The following is a 16,406-nucleotide window of genomic DNA, read 5'->3' as shown; positions in this document are numbered from 1 at the left end:
TTCGTAGAGTAGCATTCACCGAATACACTCGTAACGTCAAATCTTAGAGTTTCGAACAATTTTTCTACGATGACGTTAGTCTAACGGAAAAAAATTAGAACGAGTAATAAAAAGAGAATTTAAAAGGAAACAAATGAAAAAGCTGTAAAATGTAAGTCCCATATTAACTAAACTATAAATAAAAAGAAATTGTTGCAGTATGAGTTAATTGGTTGGTTTAAGTGGTGAATCTTCCAGAATCCAACTAGCGCTTCCGCACCATTTTGTTGCCACATGCTCGTTACCAACTTGTTTACCAGTTATTTACAGCAGGACTATATCTAGTCTGTGCGGTTCAGGAACCTTATCAGGTTGTTGACAACTAAGCCAGACAGCTGTTCCAGACTCTCGAACAGCGGTTTACCCAGGGTTAACATTCTGTCCTTCCATAGGGCAGGGCATTCGCAGAGTGAAGTACATGTACTTTTGTGTGACTTCCACAGATGTAAAGTCGTAACAACACAGCGGCAGTTTGTTGGAGGTAATAAAAGAGCAATCAAGCGTGGCATTGATACTGTAGTAGCCCTTCCAGAAATAAAAAATAATGCCAGGAAATCTACATTTTTGATAGAATTCCATCTTGCATTGCCGTTTGTCATTGGCACTCATGTCGAGATTTACCTACTGAGAACATAATCGTGTTTGTAGTGACACCAATAATTCTTTTAGTACATAGCTAAATGTCGACTGCCCCATCGACACGTCGAGGTCTTTGCTAACTCCGTGCTGATAGCCTCCATCCGCAAGAATCCGTAAAACAGAGGATAGTTGGAGAACTGGAGGCATGGACGACGACCTCACTAGAGTTTTCGTTTCCACGACAGTCGGTTCTACGTAACCGAAACGACCCGGATTTATATCCGGCCAAGGACTGTCACTCCAGCACCATTCCCCGTATGTAAGTATGGGGAATGTTTATGCTGCTACAACAACAACAACAACCTCACTGAGTTTACGCTGCCTTCAATAAAACTCAAAACGTATCTAAATGCAGCTTTATTTGACTGGTAATTTTTTATAAACCTGTTTTAAACCGTATTTAAGTAAACTTTTTCTTTAACATAAAGGCGAGCACTTACATTGTTGTTCGTCCATATCGAGAGGGTTGCTTGCATCTCTCAATATTTTTCGCTCAATTCTGAGACTGCGTTTGCTTCTCTCACTTTCCTTCTCCATTAACACAGCCGCACATGTCAACGTTTCCAAGAAAATCGGTTCTATGTTACCGAAACGACCCGGATTTATATCTGGCCAAGGAATGTCGTCCCAGCAGCATTTCCCGTATGTAAGTATGGGGAATGTTTTTGCTGCTACAACAACAACGAATAACTTTTAATTTGAAAATTCAGCTAACTTGACAAAACACTTAAAGACTATTTGCTAAATTGTCTTGCTTACATTGAAGTGAGCTGTTGTCGAAATATCAAAATTTGACATTTGAGTTTGTCAGCACTTTTTTTTGTTCACATGGAACCCACGATTTCAATTTTTTCGTAATCGTAGTGGACATTCGTATTCGAAGGTTTTCTTCGAGGGGTTCTATGATAGAGCTGAATATAATGGGTATTTGAAATTTACCATGAAGCGGTGATGCCATTTGTAAAAACAACAAAATTTCAGTAATGGCTTTCAATTTTTCTGAGCGGCACAAGCAAATCGATAGATAAAAGCAACGTGCCTATTTTAATGGTCATATGTGTATACAGTTTTCACAAAAAATTGCCGATTGTTAATGGGATAATTTAATATACACCTGACTAATAATATTGGGAGTTTCGGGTATTTTTTAGACGCTAATGTAATAAAAAACGAAAAATCCTGTCTTTTATCAATTAACATCACTATTCGGAAAGCCGAAGTACTTACGGGAATTTACCGGCATTAAATAAAAGTTCACAGAAATTATTCATTTCCATTAGATTATTATTTCTCTTCACAAAAGTTTTATTTTGTATTTATATTCACGTATGCATGTTTCATTTGAATTGTACAGTTGTTTGCACTTACAATGCACTAAGATAGGATGTGAATATGAGAGCTGTTTGATATTAATTCCCAACGCTTAAATAGTAGCACTTAATACAAGTATCTACATACATAACTAGATCGTAGTAAATTTTCAACAAACCACAAACTAAATCCTAAATACTTGTGTGCTTAGTTTCAATCACGTCTTCATTTTTTCAATGTATATACTACGTACAGTGTATAAACTTATATAGCTATGCATGTAAATTTACCTCATTCGCGTATATTTATTGAAATAGCGTGTTTCACTGACTATGTTTAAATTAATCACGTTCTGTGTGATTGTATAAATAAATTTTAACAAACAAAATTATTTTTTTCTTAAAAATAAGGTAATCCAAATGTTGACGCCCATATCACTTTAGTTTGGAAACACATTAACTTTAAATATAATACTTGTGTTATGAAATAAATCCAATTAAATAATTTTTATAGAAAAAAGATTCTAGACGCAAATTTCTATTACTCTACTGATATCTACGAAAGTGCCAATATTTGCCGAGTAAAGAGAAATAAACAAAATTTTTAATTGGAAATACTTGCACTAGCACTTGTATTTGTTTTTTTTTTTTTGTTTTTATGTTTTAAGGATATATTGTATCGAATAACGTTAAGCGTTCATATATTAAACGAGCATATCGCGCATTTAATTATTTTTAAATTCAAAAATTCATCTTATTCGTTTATAATCTTACCAACCTCCAATTGTGATTATACTGTGTATTGAATAGTTTTTGTATTTCCTTGAGATGGTCTAAGTTATATAATTTTTTGTTTTATTTTATTTTATTTTTGCTTGTGTATCCTTGCCGACTACATATGACTACCATTCAAAGGGTAACTATGCATAAATTGCTTTAACACTATCTTTGTAAGCTAAATTAAACATTTCTACATGAAACGTTGGCGTTTACTGCTATAGTGGCAGATATCCATTTTATCATCGATGGGGCTGGCTGGACGTTTACAGTGACGGGCAATTTCGTTGGCTACAAATGCAAACAGTTCCGGCCCACTGAAATTAAGCAAGACAACACAACACTTATGAATAATAAAGTCACAATTCCAATGCTAATAATTCCTTACCGTGGCCGCAAGACAAGTGCTTCTTTAAATGTGTGTAAATCATTTGTTGGCTCATTAGTAGTACCGCCGATTGCTTGATGATGATGCTGATGGTGGTGTGAGGAGGAGTACATATGAGGCGATGAATGATGTGAAGCGTTTGTGCTAAACACAGCACTGCTGTTTGAGTGGGTGTGCGAATGTTCTGGCTTTGGTGAACTGTAGAAAAAGGCAAAGAGAAGGACAAAATTTGTAAAGTTCATGCATTGATATTTGTTATGGTGTGTGCGTGTTTTGTTTTTAGATTTTATTGGTTTTTTTTTTAATTTCGCCACTTAAGCAGCGACTCACCGACGATTAGTGTTTGTTAGCGGTTTGCCAGCTAAGTAAGATAAAAGGTCCTCGCGACGTATCATCCGACGTTTTTTACTCCTTGCCCAGTCTGCCAATTCTCGTGTTCGCCGCTGATAGCCGCACTGTACAGCTGTCTCACTGGTACGTTTCACACCATCGCATGCTTCTGTTATGTGCATAGAGTGAGAATTGGAAGTTAATTACACGTTACGTTTTAAGGACTCAATTTATATATAAATTATATTCATATACATATACAAGATGTTATCCAAAGTAAACACGCCTTTTTAAAAATTTTCTGGTGAAACCACCATATTTTGCTGAGATGATACCTTCAAAAAATCGCTGACGGTCCAACTTTGATAACACTGAATTGGAAAAATTAAAAGTGTAAACAAATCTTGTTTCTTGATTAACAATTTTGCTTGATTTTTAACCAAAAATATGATTTTAACTGCAAATGTCCCTCATAATCGCTTTTTTTTTGGGAAGGAAAACTGATTTTACCGATGAAAAGAAACAGATTTATGAACGTAGAAGCCATTCAAACGAACATATCCGCCAACGACTTAAAATGCTCATTTGCTCATATGCTGTTTGATCATGCAAATCGTAGTACTGAATCGAATTTGAGTTAAGTAAATAGTTTGTCGAAAATCACCTTTTTACTCTTTTTATTTAAAAAAAAGTCCTGGTCGCTTTGCAACTTCACTTGTATACGTACGTGTTAAATATATATTTTTCACCTTTGTAAAGTGTTGTTACAGTACCCGCAGCTGTTTGAAATGGAAGCCACAATGCGCCTGTATCGGGATAGGTATTCGACGAACGCTCTGAAAATTAAAGACAAAAGTAAAGAAATTATATTTCATGTAGGTGAAATTTAATTCATGTTTGATTATAAAGTGGATAAAAACGTAGAGTAGTCAATTTATATAGGTATAATAGAAGAGTTCTTGGTTTTAATCAATTTTATTTATTTTAGTATAATTTTTTGTTTCTTAACTAAAATTTTAAATTATATAATTACTAAAAATGGGACGTGGAAAACATTGCACGCCGGAGAAAAGAGCTCTTATATACCGTATGAGTCAAAACGGAATGATTTATGCAAAAATAGCTGAAATGATAATGTGCTCTCGGAAAATGGTTTATAATGCTCTTAATTTAGTTAAGAAAGATTCATCCTATCTAAGCAAAAAAGGAAAGAAAACCGAAGCCGCGGAAAACTAATGTTAATGTGAATAGAGCTATAACACGCAAGAGCAAAGCAGATCCTTTTAAGTTGGTACGGCAAATAATGTTTGAAATAAACCAAGAAACTGGTCTACAGGTGTCCAGTAAGCTTGTAGAAAGGCGACTTAACGAAGCCCAGCTGTTTGGCAGCATAAGTAGAAAAAAACCACTCCTCTCAAGAAGACATATCAAACACCGACATGCCTTTGCAAAAGCCCACAAAGACAAATCTATTTAGTTTTGGAAAAACGTACTTTGGACTGACGAAACCAAAATAAATAGGATGGGACCAGATGGGAAAACTATTGTACGTCGTCCAAAAAATCAAGCCCTAAATCCTAGGTTCACAAAAATGACGATTAAACCCGGCGGCGGAAGCATCATGGTTTGGGGAGCTTTTTCCTGGTATGGTGTTGGGCCGATTGTTCGCGAGGTTGGCAAAATGGAGCAATTTTTGTTTGAGTTTATGCCATTAAGGGGTTACATGGGTTTCGTTGGTTCAAAAAAACGATTTATTTTTTTTTTTTGCTTATTAATTTCTACAACTTCTCAGGAATATTATCCAAAATTTTCAAGTCGATCCGAATAATAAATTCGGAGATACAGCCTTTGGAATGTGTGCGCTCCAAGCCACTTTTATTGTTACTCAAAACTTTAAACGCGTTTTTCTCGGAACGGTGTTTTCAAAGTCGGTTGTCAAATGTTCTCGAAAACTACTCAACCGATTTTAATGAAATTTTACACAGGTGTTCGAAATACAATTTACTCGTGCTTGAACGAAGGATTTTGTTTTGTTTTTTTCAATTACAATTGTTTATAAAAAAACAAAATGTCAAGCAAATTAGACCGAAATTTTCATTTTTTTGCAAAAATGTCTGGCAAAATTCCAATTTTTACTTTTTTTTTTCTTTCCTTCGTTTAAGCACGAGTTTATGGTCTTAACTAAAGCACTTATTTTTGTTTTTTCCTTTTTGATGAGCCTATCAGGAGTTATGCTGACAACGCGGACGCACCTTTTTTTCGAGGGGTCACCGAAAATGACGTCACAATGGAGGAATTTTAATTTCTTTTTTTTGAAAATTTCAGAAATTATTTATTTTATTTATTTTATTTTATTTTATTTTATAAAGGTTTACATAACAATAAAATTATTATACAAACTAAAAGTAGTGCAGCGCTAGCATCGGACGCTTTCGGCTGAAATTCAGAAATTATTCTTTAAATAGTATAATTTTACATAGAAAAATAAATAAATATTTTACATAAAAAAAAAAAAAAATATTGAAAATAGGCCTTATTTTACCCGACGAAATGGACATTTATGCAGGACAATGATCCAAAGCATACTGCAAAGACAGTGAAACAATGGCTCAGAAGAGAAAAAATGAATGTACTGGATTGGCCGGAGCCCTGATCTCAATCCAATAGAAAATTTGTGGAATGACGTTAAGCTCAAAATCGCTAACAAAAATTTTGATGATTTGTGGGCTGCAGTTGAAGAGGCTTGGTACTCGATTCCAAAGGAAAAATGCCACAAGCTTGTAGAAAGCATGGAGCGACGGCTTGAAAAAGTAATCAAAAACGGTGGAAATAATACAAAATACTAATCTGGTAAAACAATATTATTACTTAACTATCTAATTTGTTTACTATTTTTGCTTTTATTTGGAATTTTTTAGGATGTGCTGTTTATGTGTCCAGGAGCTTTCGTGAGTTATCAACGTTCTCGTAAATTAAATCAGAACTGAAATTCTTCTTGACCACTTTTTTGTTTTAAAGTGGAAGTAAATAAGTTTTTTATTTTTTATGTGGCTTTTTTCCCCAATAAAAAATAATGATTTAAAAACATATTCATTCAACTCTTTGCTTTCAAAGTCTAAATGTGCTATTTATATGACCATGGCTGTATGTTGCATAAATAGGAGCGCTTTCAATTGGCTACTCAGTAACTATGCTCAGCTCCCATGCGTAAACAAAGAACCTGTGAATGCCACAAAATCACTTTATATAACCGAAATTTTGCATATACCTATAGGCAAACGTATATCAATTTGGTTACAAAGATAAGGATTTCTATCGCAGGGCTTCTTAAACTGTGGGTCGGGACCCCCAGGGGGCTCGCGAGACTACTGAAAGGAGGTCGCAAAGATCTGATACTTTTCAATCATTATAAATAAAATTTTAATATTATATTAGTATACACAAAAATCATACAAAATACTATTGTAGTTTCATTACAACTATTTTTTGAAAAAAGTGGCAATGCTGAAAATAAAAACACAAATGTTCCAATTATGCACCGCTTATTTATTTATAAAAAAACGTAGAAAAAACAAATTATTTTAATATTTCGTCCAAAGCCCTTCGACTTTTTTTATGCCTTTATACGGTTTGGCATACTTTCTGTATATTTAGCCACAGTTTGTGGCGAAATGGAGTACCACACATCCTGGACTCGCTCCCAGACCTCATTCATCCCTTTTGGCGGGTTTTTATAGTGTACGAGCTTTTGTTTTACGAGAATCCACAAATTCTCAATGGGGTTCATGTGCGGGCTTTGTGCTGGCCACTGCATAACCGAACATTTTTGGGACTTCAGCCAGTTTATTTTTTCTATTGAATAAATATATATATAGTTTTATGTCATTCTATTTATTGTGTTTTATTACGACCGATATCCTGTCAACGTTTCCAATTATATATATGTGAAATGAATGGGTACGTATTCATTAATCCTTATTTTATTTACATTGAAAAATAGTGCGATATTACATCTACATCTACGGTTAATATATATTTCATTATATGGAGGAGGGTGTCGTTTAAAATTTCCTAAGCTTGAAGGGGGTCGCTATATAAAAAAGTTTAAGAAGCCCTGTTCTATCGTATCCGCTTTCAACACATTTGTATATGTATATGTAATTCGAGGGAAAACTTATATTTTCCACCAGAGAATTTGTTTGCATTTTAATTTTTAATTATATTATATAAATTGAGTGTGGGATAATTTTTTGGATTTAGTGTCACATTCAAACACAGTACTCCACACTACTTTCTATATTTTACGACTGGGCTTTCTATTTATATATGCAAAAACGCTTATCATGTTCTACAAAACCTCATTACTGACACCTGTGCTCTAAAAATGGGATTTGCTCACCGGAAGCAGTATCAAAAAACAGACCAAAAGAAAAAATAAAAGAAATAATTTTGTTTTATAAAAGAGATACTCGTTTTGACATAAGACAGGCTTTACTCTCCCGTGTAAAATTTGTCTAACCTTACAAACGCCATTTTGTATGATAAACGACGCTATGTATTTATATGAAATATTGAAATAGCAAATTTCTTTAGGCTCAGCATTAAAGGTAAGTAAGGTGTAAGAAAAATGGCATTTTAATGACCTCTACATATCCATCGACCTTCGTGTAGTCCTCTCACCACATTACAATATCCAAATGAAAGACGTAGAAGATAAGCAAAAGAAAACATAGAAAAGCGCACACATACACAGGCCCAAACACAATGACTCGTAAAATCAAATTTTCCAGATACCTACTAGTGAACATTAAACAAATGAAAAACAACCCTATTATATTAGGTGCAGGAATTGTGCATTTGGAATGGTGTTGAAACGTTCGACGACCCTTCAAACAGCTGTTTTTGAAGAGAAGGTACATTTAATTCAACTTTATACGTACGAGTACATAAATAAATAGTACTAGAAACCTTAAAATTTGTAGTTGCACAGACATATGTTCTTATATATCTATAGTACGCACACATTTACACACGTGTTCAAAATAATAGCAGCCCGTTATATTGCAAAGTTTTGACTACATTTTTGTTTTTTATAAAAATATATTTCATACAACAACAAAAACCATATAACTGATTTCTGCATATTCCAGTTTTTTCTAAGAATTTTAATTAAATTAACACTCTTATTGAAAATTTGTTGAGTTTTTTTAATATTGTACAAAGTAGTAGTTATAGGGTTTTTAGTTACTCTGTAAACTACATACATACATATACGTACATATTTAAAAATATTAAATAAATAGTTAAAACTACGCACTGTCGCGCTATTATTATTGTGAGCACGTTGTTAATGGATAGAAAAAGGAAAAGCAAAAATTATAAAATGAAATAACAAATAGATAAATTTGTTAAATCGGCATAAAAGGTGACAAATTAAGGACTCGTTCCCACGGCAGTCGATTCTACGTAACCGGAACGTCCTGGATTTATAATATATCCGGCCAAGGACTGTCACTTTAGCAGTATTCCCAGTACATGTATGGGGATTGTTTATGCTGCTACGACGACAACAACAACAAATTAAGGACTATATACACATAGAGCATATGTAGCGTTAATATAGATTGGGATGGGCAAGAAATATGCTTCTAAGTGGCTTATCGGCTGTTCGTCTGACGCGTGTTAGCTCGATCCCAAAGCATATGAAATATTATAAATGATTCGTCCTTTTCCAGAAAGTAGTACCTTATTGCAGTGATAGGCCCTTGACTGGGTATAAATCGAGACAACTTCGGTAACCGACTGTCTATGGAACAGAATAAAACTGTAGAACAACATCAATATATGTAAAGGGTGTTTTTTTTTAGAGGTTAGGTTTTCAAGTTGGCACTACTTTTTACGTAGATTTGACAGCTTTCACTTGATTTATGCTCAGTTTGGTTTGCCATTTCATAATGAATAGACTTACACCTGAACAACGTTTGCAAATCGTGCAAATTTATTACGAAAATAATGGTTCGGTTCGATGAAGCTCACTTTTGGTTGAATGGGTATGTCAATAAGCAAAATTGTCGCATTTGAAGTGAACATAATCCACAAGCCATTGCTGAGACGCCGTTACATCCTCAAAAAGTCACTGTTTAGTGTGCTCTATGGGCAGAGGGAATCATTGTTCCATATTTCTTTAAAAATGAAGCCGGCCGTAATGTTACAGTCAATGGAGAGCGCTATAGAGACATGATTAATGACTTTTTCGTGCCTGAATTGGACGATGTTGATGTGGACGACCTTTGGTTCCAACAAGACGGCGCTACATGCCATACAGCCAACGCAATAATCGATTTATTGAAGGAAACTTTTGGTGAGCGCATTATCTCGCGCCGTGGACCTGTGGCGTGGCCTCCAAGATCGTGCGATATAACACCGCTGGACTATTTCTTGTGGGGCTATGTGAAGTCGCTTGTCTACGCAGATAAGCCCGAGACGATTGACGTCTTGTAAGAGAATATTCGGCGCGTTATTGCTGACATACGGCCCCAATTGCTGCAAAAAGTGGTCGAAAATTGGGCCTCTCGGGTGGAATTTATTCGAGCCAGCCGCGGCGGCCACTTGCCCAAAATCATTTTTAAAACATAATGGCAAACCCTTATCTTTATAATAAAGCTAAATTCTTGGCCATAACATTAAATTATATACGTTTTATTTCATCTTGAAAACCTAACCTCTAAAAAAAAACACCCTTTATTATTACATTTTTGTTATACGAGTAGGTTTTGTAATTCACTTCCGAGTGAGTTTCAATGCAATTGGCAGAAAATTCAATGAAATTCAGTCTTCAGTGAATTCCAAATCTTGCCCAATTAAAATATATTATGCCTTTTAGTTCTATTAAAAATAGTATATGTATTCAAAATTATATGCACTTAATCGACGTTATTTAAAAAATGCAAAACGAGAACAATGGAGCAATAAAGAAGAATAATTACTTGTTTCAGCTAGAGACTATTTTATATAGATAAGAATTTGTATATTAAGAAAAAAGGTGCAAAGACACAAACAGCAAAATTTACGAAATTTACAATATGCACAGAATGCATTGCACAATTTCGAATATGAAGAATCCAAACAATGTTAAACTTAAAATCTGTAATTACATATTGACATTATTTTTAACGCAATAATTTTACTGTGGCACACTATCAAACTGACCCCATGGCAGCCTTTCCACGTTACCAGAACGACCCGGACATATACCCGGGTCCACTATGACGGACTAAAGCAGTATTGCCTCCTGTTAAGAGCAAAGCTTTTTTATTAATAATAACTATAAAATTAATAATTAGTAATCGATCATAGTACACAGGAAGGTACTTTAATTGCAGTTACGCATAGCTGATACCCGAAATATGAAAATCGTGCACTTTTACACAAAAAAGGTCCTCAAATATGAATTATTACAAATAAATGTGAAATACGATAGAGGTTTCAGCTGCAAATCTTTTTATCTATGCATGCAAATATGAGAAGAAGGAACAGTCATGTCATCAAAATTTGTTTGACATACACCTAAAAATAAACTATTCAATCACCTTTCATAAAGGTCACTTAAGCACAGAATTTAGTAATCTAAGTTTTCATCCACGCTTTGCTATCCGTACAGCAACATATGTACCATATTTATAACGGCAATAAGAATATACGTGATTAATATTTATATGCATTTCGGATGGCATATACCTACATACATTCAGGCATTTTATTGCTAAATGTTATATGTATTTAATAATCATATAAATGCTTAAGATTGCATATAAATGCAACTCTATTAATTAATGTGATTTTAACGCACCTCTATAAAGATGTGCTACTGCCGTAGCCGAATCCTGAAATGCACCCCAAACATTACTCAAAGCGGTATCCCGATGCCGTACATAGTCGCGTTCGTGCTCGTCGTTTTGGGCGTTGATCTCCCGATGGCATTGCTCTTCCAGCCAACTTTCTTCACTGCAATCTTGTTGCATTTTCCACAAGTATATCTTCTCTCTGTTCTTTAAGGTCTTACTCCTGCTCCTTTTATCTTACAAACGAATTTTTGCTACAGGGGCAGCGCATAGAATTGTTGGAGACGACTCGATTTAATTTAATAACCGCACGACTTTAACTAGTAACTAAAAACATATACAATAATCATATAGGAAATTACACAATTTTATTCATTTTCCAAAGTTCCTCTTACACTGTGCTATTGTTGCTAATGCTGCTACTGCTGTCTATTGTCAGTCTCGATGCGCGTGAAATATAACTCGATGATGAATATATTTTGTCGTCTTTTCGTTTGCTGCTATTTTTTGAATCTGCTTACTTCATACAACAGGCAAGTCAAAACCGAACCATGTCTCCCGATTTCTGCGATTGCCTATTATTCATATACATATGTTTTTATTGTTGTTTTCAAACATAGGGTGGTTCCGTGCTGCGACTGTTTAATACAAAAAAAAATCAGCAGTTCTGAATAAAGAGCAAAAAACCTGTCCTAAATATCTCCATTTATCTAAATCACTTTTCACGGAAACAAATAAAATCTTATTTAACTGAATTTCAAATATAAGAATTAGCTAAAACGAAGTATAACTCACAAATCAAGAAAAAAAAACTTCTATTCCTCTTTGCTTTGAGTAGCAGTTATGATTTATTCTTTCTTCAGTTCGCAGCAACTACTTTTGCTTTTATTCTGAGCGTCTTATATATTCCTTCACTTAACTTTGTGCCCACTTCCACTGCTGATATGTTCCAGTGGCTATTTTCTGTTCCTAATCTTTAAAAAATATCATTTAGTAACGCCATAATTAGTGATTTTAAAATATATAAGTAAATAACTTGGTGGAAAATTAACTTTTTGCGAACTAGTAATGTGTCTTACAAATTGTCAAAATCCAATGGCCTTTGTCGCAACGAAGTGGAGAAAGAAGAAGAGGCTACATGGTTGCTTCGAAAAGGTTCAGAAACATAAAATTTTGCTTTAATGGTTATGAACCCGGACGACAGTAGAGGCATACGAATTCTTGCACATGAACCACGGTTGAAGAGATAAGGATACGAAAAATTTCGTATGTACAACAAGAAGCGAACGAGCAACTAATAGTTGCAACGTCATCCGTACCTTCCATTCTTGCGTTTGTTTGTGTTCTGTTGAAAGTTGAACAAAAATTTAATAAAATATTAATTAATTATTGATGATGCTTTAAATTAATAAATTATACTCAATAAATGTAATTCAGTGTTCTTTAATCCATTTAAACAATGTAAAGCTATTCCCGGTTTAAAATTAAGCGAGCGGAGTCTCTTAAATTTCTCTTTCGTAAAAAGCGGGTGCACATTCAAAACAAACTAACAAATCCTATAAAATATCGCTATTAATTTCAGCATTTTTTTATTAAATTAATTGTCTGGTACATTTCTTTTTAATTTCGCATTTGGCGTACACTCGTTGTTTGCAGATACAGTTATAATATATCGAAGATTTCCATCTCTGACGCTGTGGGTTTTGATAAACCACCTTCGGTAAGGTGCACTACTCACGTCAAGCAAATTCTCTTCATTCCTGATGTTGGAAATCTAAGAGGAAACCATCGTGCTCCAAGTATAACAATTCAGACAGCTGTGGAAATATAATCATTTGGAATTTTTCGACAATTATCAAATTGTCCAAGAATGGAACAACAAAATTATTTGATCAAATTCATTTTCGTCCCGCTTTTGTGCTTAATTTTGCTAATTGAGGTATTGAAATAATTTCAATGTTTAGCAAGATATATTGCTGAAAATATGAAGGGTTCAGTCAAGATGTGTAATATAGCAATTTGAATGACTGATACCAAATATCAATTTTACTGAATTGTTTTTTTGTTTTTGTATGATAAATATTTGGACCAAAACGCGTCAATTGTTACCTATATGGAATATTTTTAGTGCATTTTGGAAACCGGGCTGTAACTTTATCCTTCTATTTCATTTATTTCGTTCATGAGAAAATACACAAAGTCAACCAAAATGCATTTTTGTGAACATTTAACTAATTTTGTTAAAAGTATTTTAATGAGGAGCAGTTTCCCATAAGGGTGAACTATTTTGTTCTTTAATTGTTCAATTTAGCAGGTTGTGACTATATTAAGTACAACTATAATCACAATACAGTTTATAACAATTTAAAACATTTTTTTTTAATATGTGGCAAGGAACTTTTTGAAGTGAAACTTCTTTTGTCTCGAAGGATGAAACGCTGTGAGGAGTAAAACCATAGCGTTTCATCTACATGTGACGCTACGCCAGCGCCATCTGTTAAAAGCGTGGCGTGGATGAAACGCTGTGAGGAGTAAAACTACGCTAAACTACGTAAAACTCACGCTATGCCAGCGCCATCTGTTAAAAGACTGGCGTGGCGTGTCGTCGTGAATGTAATGCGGTCGTTTATTATTGCATTCTTATCGAATGTAATTTGTAAATATGACATTTGATTGACGGCCGCCGTAGCCGAGTGGGTTGGTGCGTGATCGCCATTCGGAATTCACAGAGAGGTCGTTGGTTCGAATCTCGGTGAAAGCAAAATTAATGAAAACATTTTTCTAATAGCGGTCGCCCCTCGGCAGGCAATGGCAAACCTCCGAGTGTATTTCTGCCATGAAAAAAATCTGCTCATAAACATATCATAAAACAAAATGAAATAAAAGTATAAAAAAAAAAAAAAAAAAATTTTCTTGTGATTCGAACCAAGGATTTCGGATCGGAAGCCCACATTGCTAGCCGCTGGGCTATCGCGCTGTGCTGTCGCCGCAAAATAATGTATCATAAATCTGTTTACCATACCAAAGACCACATTGCGAACGCATTTCGGTGGAAACAGTTGACAGTTATCCCAAACACAATATTATATTAGTAACGCGAGACGCGTCATAGAGTGTGTGTGTAGTTTTGAGCAAATCTTACAAACATATTTTGTTTTGTTGATTGATTTCTGTTAAATATGGCATCAAATCAACAAAAACGGAAACCGAAAACAGGTGCTGAACGGCAACGTGAGTATTTGGAGCGTAAAAAATTAAGAGCTACTGTTGAACACCGTGACAGTGAATCCTCCGGTTGTACGATAAGTGATAATTTGTAGTACCAACAACAAGATGCGGAACTACCATTGATGCAGTATTTCATCGATACCTTGATAGATTAGAATGTAGATCATTTTTTACGTATTTCAGTTAACATAAAGCCCTTGTTTCATTTTTGGAAAACGAATCCAATAATGATAATGACAATGCCGAGAACCAAATGTAATTGAGTACAATAAATTCATTTCTTTTTATATTAAAATAAATAAATAATTCTGTTTAATAAAATTCCATTCCATGCTTTCCATGACTTCTGCATGCATTATATTGAAATAATAGTTAAATTATTGATTTGTTGATAAAAGAAGTTTCACTTCAATCGTGCGGGTTCCGTGAACTACCACACACTTTCTTTTTTTATTTATTTTATTTGGCTTGTGTACTATCGTTTACAGTTCAAACTTGTATTTATGCTATATACCTCTTTTAAATTTTTATTGCGATAATTTTAATATATGTTCTTTTATTTTTTATTTATTTTCTTACTAAATATTAACTCGACCACGCGGCCGAAAAGTAATTTGTGCGTGGAAAACAATTTCCCACATAACATGTGAAAATCATTGGGCAACTCTATTCTGTTTGTGCCTTTTTTATGATTTCCTATGTTCAACCTTACTTCATTGTGACATTTTCTTCGTAGACGAGGAAGAGAATGAATACAAAGACAACAAAACGACGGCTGCTAACATCATAAAGGCAGAGAAAATGTATTTAATTATTTGTTTATGTATATAGAAACAAAGAACTCAAATACGCTGACATAATTAACATAGGAATCCATTTTCGCGTAAATTATTTAAAACCTAATATGTAAGAAGAACGCATAATAACTGCATACAAGTGAAAGGAGCAATAAGTAATCGAAACAATTTTGCAAGTGTTTGATTTTAATCATTTATTATTAAAACGAAGGTGCATATGCATTTTTTAAATAAAATTCAAATAAATAAATAAAAAAATAGAGATAGAGAAACTTTCCAAGGAGTTTCAGAATTGCCCCCTGTGAGGTTTGAACTCACGACCCCTGGTTTACGAGACCAGTGCTCTACCACTGAGCTAAAGGGGCAGATGTGTGGCGGTTGACAAAGTGCACACATGACATCGCGCACAAACACAAACAACTGCTTTTATGCAAAGATGCTTATATGTTCATTTGTAAAAACGAAATCATTTATTTGCGCTATTCATCTCAAATTTATACGATCTTATTTGAAATTTTGAAATTTTTTATATTTCAATTGTATAGGTGAATTTGTATCGATTCACCAAAAAATGTTTTGGGTATAATATCTGCTGCTGAATACACAAATGAACACAGAGTTAACGGTCAAAATGAATATGGTGCTATTTAATTTGTACATTCATCTGCTCATACATATACCCACACAATTATACCGCTGGTAAAATTAATTAATTAATTTGCGCTTCAATAATGATTTCCACAGTAGTCCGCGGAAAACTCAATTATCTTTTATTTCTCATTTCTTTGTAAAAAAAGGTATTATTATAATTTGTACAAAAATAGTACTAGCGGGCAGACAAGCTGAGGTTTTTATCAGATTTTGGAGCTTATAACCTTTCGTATATACATGTATGTATGTTACTTAGAACAATTCATGTAACACTCATATTACCAAAATTGGCCATTTATTTCATTAGACACAAATGTTAACGTTAAAAAAGAAAAAAATTGCGCCGCAGGCGATTTTTTATTCCAAATTTTCACTATATTATAAATATATGATATATATATATATT

General features: G+C 34.0%; 1 protein-coding gene and 1 non-coding gene across 2 annotated transcripts; both read right to left on the bottom strand.

Annotated features, from left to right (window-relative positions):
- Positions 1–1,959: 1,959 nt before the first annotated feature.
- Positions 1,960–12,397, bottom strand: LOC129238643 (HUWE1-associated protein modifying stress responses). Its single transcript, XM_054873741.1, has 6 exons — positions 11,720–12,397; positions 11,333–11,651; positions 4,233–4,319; positions 3,484–3,652; positions 3,154–3,351; positions 1,960–3,082 (listed from the first exon to the last, which is right to left on the bottom strand). Exons 2-6 carry the CDS (start codon positions 11,502–11,504, stop codon positions 2,959–2,961), a joined length of 750 nt encoding a protein of 249 aa, XP_054729716.1. The 5' UTR covers positions 11,505–11,651; positions 11,720–12,397; the 3' UTR covers positions 1,960–2,958.
- Positions 12,398–15,642: 3,245 nt separating this feature from the next.
- On the bottom strand, positions 15,643–15,714 carry Trnat-cgu (transfer RNA threonine (anticodon CGU)). Its single transcript has one exon. It is a non-coding gene; the product is annotated as a tRNA-Thr (tRNA).
- Positions 15,715–16,406: the final 692 nt, after the last annotated feature.

The sequence above is a fragment of the Anastrepha obliqua genome, chromosome 2 (assembly GCF_027943255.1).
Source record: "Anastrepha obliqua isolate idAnaObli1 chromosome 2, idAnaObli1_1.0, whole genome shotgun sequence".
Lineage (NCBI taxonomy): Eukaryota > Metazoa > Arthropoda > Insecta > Diptera > Tephritidae > Anastrepha > Anastrepha obliqua.
This window is presented reverse-complemented; position numbering and strand designations above follow the sequence as displayed.

What these genes read in the sequence shown, in the direction of transcription:
- LOC129238643 (XM_054873741.1), bottom strand. Translation starts at nt 11,504, where the DNA reads ATGCAACAAGATTGCAGTGAAGAAAGTTGGCTGGAAGAGCAATGCCAT. An exon ending in TGTAACAACACTTTACAAAG is followed by an intron (nt 3,653 to 4,232) that starts GTGAAAAATATA and finishes TGCACATAACAG; the next exon opens with AAGCATGCGATGGTGTGAAA. An exon ending in CTAACAAACACTAATCGTCG is followed by an intron (nt 3,352 to 3,483) that starts GTGAGTCGCTGC and finishes CTTTTTCTACAG; the next exon opens with TTCACCAAAGCCAGAACATT.